This window comes from Nansenia antarctica (assembly GCF_963989245.1).
Source record: "Nansenia antarctica genome assembly, chromosome: 3".
NCBI lineage: Eukaryota > Metazoa > Chordata > Actinopteri > Argentiniformes > Microstomatidae > Nansenia > Nansenia antarctica.
The window spans coordinates 71193037-71200536 of NC_137688.1; the positions used below are offsets into that span (position 1 = coordinate 71193037).

Consider the following 7500-nt stretch of genomic DNA (forward strand, 5'->3'; position numbering starts at 1 on the left):
CTCTCTGTCTCTCTCTCTCTTGCGTACCCACACACACTCCACCTGAGAAGTTCATGTCTAAGATGCTGTTTGTTTTCCTTGTAAAAGCAGCAACACATTTGACATCAGTGAACACTGGCTGAGGAGCAGGTTACATACAGGTGCACACAGTTCATATGAAGACATCAGCTCTCAGGCAGTAAGACATGCATTTCTATGGGTCTGAGATTCAGCATAGTTATTTTTCTTTACTGCAGGTATTGAATTCTCTCTTCACATAATACGTCTAGAAGTACAGGTGCCTCACAAGGACAATCTTCATTAAACACAGGCACAGTCGGTTTCCATTTCACACATTCACGTCAGTGTCATTTCAATACTGAAAAGCTCCTCTCATAAATAATGCACTGGAAAAACAGTGCAGCACAGTACAGGGAAAGTACTTTGATATGAATTATTGATACAGCTTGTCTTTCCTCTATGGCAGATACACACAGCAGAAGGATAATCATAATTAATAAACACTTTCAGCAACTCATTATTGTACATGGCATTCTAGCAGTGTAATTACAACACACACACACATCCTCTCTTACCTACGCTCCTGTGCAGTAGCAGGGTACATGTCTACATCCTAGCGTCAGACAGCAGGTACAGGTGTAGGTGTGTGTGTAGGTGTGTGTGTGTGGGGGGGGTGTACCTGATTCGGCCACCTGGGAGATGTCCACGCCCTGCTCTGCTGCCATGAACCCCAGGATGGAGAACACCACGAACCCCGCGAAGAAGCTGGTCCCACTGTTAATCATGGCCAGCATGAAGGCATCCCTGAAACATATATAACCTTAGAAATATATATATATATATATATATATGTTACGGTAGATGTGGGAATACGGTACATGTGGGAAAACTAGGGTTAGGGTTAGGTGCTACGTCGACTTTGTACATAATGGCATGTCTAACCCTAACCCTAATCCTATCCCTAACCCTAACCCTACCCCCAAACCTAACCCTAACCTTAACCGTAGCACCCTAGCACCTAACCCTAACCCTAGTTTTCCCACATGTACCGTATTCCCACATGTACCGTAACATATAACCTTAGAACTATACATACTATATATATATAGTATATATATATAGTATATATATATAGTATATATTATATATATATATATATATATAATTATACTGTTAATCATGGCCAGCATGAAGGCATCCCTGAAACATATATAACCATATAACTATATATATAACCTTATAACTATATTTATATATACAACCTTATAACTATATTTATATATATATATATATATATATATACTGTATATATAAAACTATACTGTTAATCATGGCCAGCATGAAGGCATCCCTGAAACATATATAACCGTATAACTATATATATATATATATATATAACCTTATAACTAACCCTGCAACATATACCGGTATATATATATATATATATATATATATATATATATATATATATATATATATATATATATAACCTCATAACTATATAACTCTACATGTATATATATATAACTATACTGTTCATCATCGCCAGCATGAAGGCATCCCTGCAAACAGCAAACACCTACAACTCTAGGTGTATAGACCATAAGGACGTATAAGTCTATAACTCTAGATGTATAGACTCAGGAGGTTGTATAACTGTATAGATGTGTATATAACTCTAGATGTATAGACTAGGAGGTCGTATAACTGTATAGATGTGTATATAACTCTAGAGGTATAGACTAGGAGGTCGTATAACTGTATAGATGTTTATATAACTCTAGAGGTATAGACTAGGAGGTCGTATATCTGTATAGATGTGTATATAACTCTAGAGGTATAGACTAGGAGGTCGTATAACTGTATAGATGTGTATATAACTCTAGAGGTATAGACTAGGAGGTCGTATAACTGTATAGATGTGTATATAACTCTAGAGGTATAGACTAGGAGGTCGTATATCTGTATAGATGTGTATATAACTCTAGAGGTATAGACTAGGAGGACGTATAAGTCTATAACTCTAGATGTATAGACTCAGGAGGTCGTATAACTGTATAGATGTGTATATAACTCTAGGTGTATAGACTCAGGAGGTTGTATAAGTCTATAACTCTATGTGTATAGACTAGGAGGTCGTACTTGTAGCAGTCGTTGTTGAAGCGGTTGTAGCTGCCCAGGGCGGTCAGCGCGCCGAGCCCGATGGCGTAGGAGAAGAACACCTGCGTCCCCGCGTCGATCCACACCTGGCCAGGTGACACGTGACATCATCAGTGACATCATCATTATCACAAATCGCAGACTGTACTTTGCTTTGGTTGTTGTTTTCTGAGCCATTAAAGGGGGGACTGTCCCTTTAAGACAACAAGTAACAGTAACAAGGTGTGTGATTGGAGGGTTTAAGACACCCTCAGTAACAAGGCGTGTGGTCGGGGGGTCTCTGTGGTCCTCACCTGTGCGTGGCCGAGCTTGGACCAATCAGGTTTGATGTAGTACATGATGCCGTTGTAGGCGCCGGGCAGGGTCACGCCCCTTATCAGCAGGATGATCAGCACGATGTACGGGAACGTGGCCGTGAAGTAAACAATCTGAGTAAACAAGTAAACAACAACAACACAACCATGAAGTAAACAATCTGAGTAAACAAGTAAACAACAACAACACAATCTGAGTAAACAACACAATCTGAGTAAACAAGTAAACAACAACAACACAACGATGAGAGGTCTGAGGAGGACAAGATGTTTCTGGTTGTTATGAATGAATACACCCTACTGTCAGATAGACCAGTGTTTCCTCTATATGCATTTATTGGTGGCGGGCCGCCACGAATGAATTTCCTCCGCCACTAATTGATTCAGTCCACACAAAAAAAAATAAAAAATAATAATAATAATCCACCTCTGAACATTTTAGCTGATTAAAATATATCTGATCCTAGATCAGCGCTATAATGGATGTTGACTAAAAGTGCACCTAAATCCACGCCCATCTCTCTCTAACCGCTGATCCAGAAGCTGATTAATGACAGTAAACATTCAGTTGACGACGTGACACAAGGGCTACTCCTGATTGGTCTAAATGTGAACCGGCATGAGACTCAACCATCCCTGCTCAGCAGTCTTACCTGCCGAAATGCTCGGGCGCCTGTGTTTTCTCCTCGCAAATAACGGGCTAAAAGTAGGGTTGGGTACTGTTTGGGTTTTATCCGGTACCGGTACCTAACCGATACTTTAAAAACGGTACCGGTACCAAAACGGTACTTAATTCGGTACTTTTGATTTTTTAAAATGACATATATATATAATAATAACACGGTCGACAACATTAAACAGCTTTTCACTTTTTTATTGCTGAGGCACAATATATATTAGTTAAATATACCCTCAAATTAAAATAAATGAAAATAAAACTCCTGAGCCTTGGGGACTCCATTAAGCTGGGGGTGCCTATCGTTGGTACTGATGTCGAATACGAGTACACACTTGTTCGGCAGCCCCTCAAGGACATCAGAATATTCTTAGAAAAGGGATCTAGTGAAGAGGCCTGCATAGCCCCCAGAACCAAGAAGACCAAGAGGAAATATAACTCTGATAAACTGGAGCCCTCCACCTCGTCAAAATCCAAACTCTGTTGCCGCTCAGCTACTACTACTCCTCTCCCCCTCTCTGGTCCATGTTGACATGACGATTGATATTTCAGACACAGTAGTAGGATAAGGACAGTACCCGAATATCAGGAGATCCCCGATCATGTTGTCCTCCTCGCAGAGACGCAGCCACACATCCGCACAACGTCATCAACAGACGCGTCGAATCCTGGAGTGCACTGTCCAATCAAAGGCTTGCGTTCGTAAACTCGCTCTGAGAGCGTCGCAGCGCACACTGGGCCCGACGTCATAAGGGGAGCAAGTCATTTGATTGGACAGAAGGCATTCCACGAGTGGTGATCAGAATTCCAGAACGAGTTTACGGAACGCACCCATAAATCGAGCGTCGCGTTACGCCAACCCGCTAGCGGAAGTTGTTATTAGCAACCTTCTCGTTATCCTTCCGTACTCGCTGCTTTGGAATGAGTGGAAATTTAACAGGCGATGTGACGTCGCGAGATAGAAAAGTACCGAAATGAGGCACCGAAATCTCCTTTGCGATTCGGTACGGGTACATACCGAATGTAAAGTAACCGGTACCTACCGGTACCGATTTTCGGTACCCAACCCTAGCTAAAAGTCACCGGTAGTACCATCTAAAAGATACAAAAAGCTGATCTAGCTAGCTAGGTGCACAAATAAGATATCACGTTAAATAACTTCGAAACATTAAACGAAAACAGCGACAGATGGATGGATTTTTCAAGAAAAAATATGTCCCAGACACTTCAAACATTGCTGAAGCTAGCAGTGGCTATGAGCGATCCAAAACTGCATGGCTGGCAGGAGCAAAGGAGCTCGTTGGTGGATCAGCTAACAACGTTTATGGCGGGGTACCACCACCACCAGCTACAACTACAGCGGGAGAACAAGCAGCAGCTACTGTGCGCTGTGGTATGTACACCAACATATATTACTTTCGTTTGTTACTTTTATTTGGACATTGGATTTTAAGACCACTTTAATTCATGAAAAGGTCCAGAGTTTCTTGTCGCAAACGGAGGAAGGACAAACAACAGGTGCGTTGAAACCAACACCCAATCATGCAAGGACGATGGCTAATTTGATAATTTTGATAGACATGATAGCCATCACATCTAGTTGAAAAACTGTCGCAAGTTGAAGAACTCGCGCAAGTTGGAAATACTCGGAAACTTTCGCCAAGTTGGACATACTTTTCCTGTTGTGTTTGAGACGGAGCCAAGACTGCTCGTTTGGAAGGACATTGGATCCGTGAGTAACGTAAACCTTCAGAGCTGATGGATGGAAACCGGTATCACAAGTTTATATTCTGTATATTCAAAAAAAAAATTTGCCATCCTCCCTCTAGTTTTGGTTGAAATTAGGTCGTTGTTTTGAGCTATGCGCGCGGACAGGGCTCTCCGCCACTAATGTAAAAATTCCTGGAGGAAACACTGTAGACATCTCACTAACACCTCACTGAGAGCATACAGTTATCGTACAGTTATAGGCTGTATAGATGTGTATATAACTGTATAGATGTTTATACAACAGTTAGTTCCGACCAAGTAATTTGATTGGACAAGAGGCATTCCATGAGTTACGATATACAGTATAACACCACTGGGACTTTTAACTATATGTATCACTCCGCCGCACAGATGTTCTACTAAATGACCGTTAATTAGACTACATGTTTGTGTTCAGGTTACTAGGCAACAGTCCATTTGAAGTTCAGTTGCGGAACTATTTTTTGTTTATTGTTATTATTAAATAAACAAACAAATCATAATCTGTTGTCGCTTATTACTGTTAACTAATACATCGCGCTGTAGAACTGTTGTATAAAAGCAATATCACACTCGAGGTCGTGCTGTTATACTGAATATCAGCACGGCTGTGATCGTCTTCGGTACTCGGCCTGCGGCCTCGTACCTACGACCGAATCACAGCCGTGCTGATATTCAGTATAACACACTCCCTCTCGTGTGATATTGCTTAAGTATATAACTGTATAGGATGTATAGATGTATATATAACTGTATAGATGTGTATATGACTGTATAGATGTGACAGGCTTGGTGAAGCAGTAAAAGATGTGTATATGACTGTATAGATGTGATAGATATGGAGCTTGGTGAAGCAGTAAAATATGTTTGTGTTAACGGTGAATAAAGTCCCAGCAGAGGTTGTTGGTCAGTCACCATAAACAGCCTTGTTACTTTCATAGGATTAGAAAAAACAAAAAAAGGAGAATTGTGACAAGAAAACAACGTCTTCACTATGTATCTTGTGACAGATTGCGGTGGTAAACCCCCCCCCCCCCCCCCCCCCCCCCCAGAGAAATCTAGTTCTCAAAACAACCAGTACTGCCAAGGTAACGTGATTAACTAATCCCCGTGATTCCTGTGTTTGCGCAACAAGATATTATTACTGCAGCCCAACGGTAAACAGACAAACCGCAGTCAAAGCTGTTACGTTATCAAGGAATAAAAACGGCACGGCTTCGGAGACGCCACCAGCAGCCAATCGCCACGCTCCTTCTGTGTTCTGATCACACCGGTCGGTCGGGCCGTAGGATGATGTCATCCGGTACGGCAGCGTGACCCGTCATTCATGCGCTCGGTCGGCAGGTCCAATCTTATCCCCCGCGGGTGTTTAACCCAGATAAGGCCGTTGACATTAGCGCTAGTCGCTAGCTCTAGTCACATGCTCCCAGCGGTCCCTGCAGGGTTACATTATTAACCCTATCTCCCCGGCCTCGGAGCTGATACGGAGCTGAATGGAATTCTTTATCTAATCACGCCGCCCCCCCCCCGACGAATTCAAACGCCGTGAACTTTGACCCACACCTCCCTCCTCCCTCCTCCCTCCCCTCCCCCCCCCTGTTCTTGTCATGTGGGGCTGTGTGTTGGACAAGGCTGGGGAGGTTTTCAAAGTCAAGGCGGTTGGTTGGTTGGTTTGTTCCTGACAGGAAGGGACCCAGGTGGTGTGTCTCTCTCTCTCTGTTCAGCCTGAATACACACCTGAATGTTGGGCGCGGGCCACCCCCACCCCCCACCCTGCCCTGAGCACACTGGAGCTCCGCGACCTAACCCCTTGGTATAATAATTACATAATAATTACACACACACACAGACAGACACACACACACCACACCACAACACACACACACCACACCACACCAAACAGCAGGCCCACGACCAATCCCCTTGGTATAATAATTACACAATATTTTACACACACACACCCACACACACACACCCACACAGACACATACCATACAGACACACACACACACACACACACACACACACACACACACACATACCACACCATAACACACACACCACACCAAACTGGAGCCCCACGACCAAACCCCTTGGTATAATAATTACACAATATTACACACACACACACCCACACACACCACACCACACCCACACACACCCACCCCTCACACACACCCACACCCCTCACACACGCCCACATACAGACAGACAGACACACACACACACCTCTTTCACCAGTTTTTTCCAAACATACACTGCTCTACACGACTGCCAACTGAAGCCTGACTAATTGATGTTTAACCCTCTAATGAGTTAACTATCTAATTGAATCAACATTAAGCCTGTTCCCCAGAGCACAGACAGTACCAGGGTCATTATTACCCTGTTCCCTAGAGCAGAGAGTACCAGGGTCATTATTACCCTGTTCCCTAGAGCAGAGAGAGTACCAGGGTCATTATTACCCTGTTCCCTAGAGCAGAGAGAGTACCAGGGTCATTATTACCCTGTTCCCCAGAGCAGAGAGAGTACCAGGGTCATTATTACCCTGTTCCCCAGAGCAGAGACAGTACCAGGGTCATTATTACCCTGTTCCCCAGA

At 43.2% G+C, this 7500-nt stretch overlaps 1 protein-coding gene across 1 annotated transcript in view; it reads right to left on the reverse strand.

Annotated features, from left to right (window-relative positions):
- The window catches only part of slc6a8 (solute carrier family 6 member 8), a gene marked incomplete at its 3' end in the record, with an annotated part of 57137 nt that overhangs the window by 18357 nt on the left and 31280 nt on the right, over positions 1–7500 (reverse strand). The window contains exons 5-7 of the mRNA XM_080526113.1: positions 2454–2588; positions 2143–2246; positions 680–804 (exon numbers count right to left, since the gene is read on the reverse strand). Of these exons, the coding sequence (XP_080382239.1) occupies positions 680–804; positions 2143–2246; positions 2454–2588 (364 nt within the window). The remainder of the gene's footprint in view (positions 1–679; positions 805–2142; positions 2247–2453; positions 2589–7500) is intronic.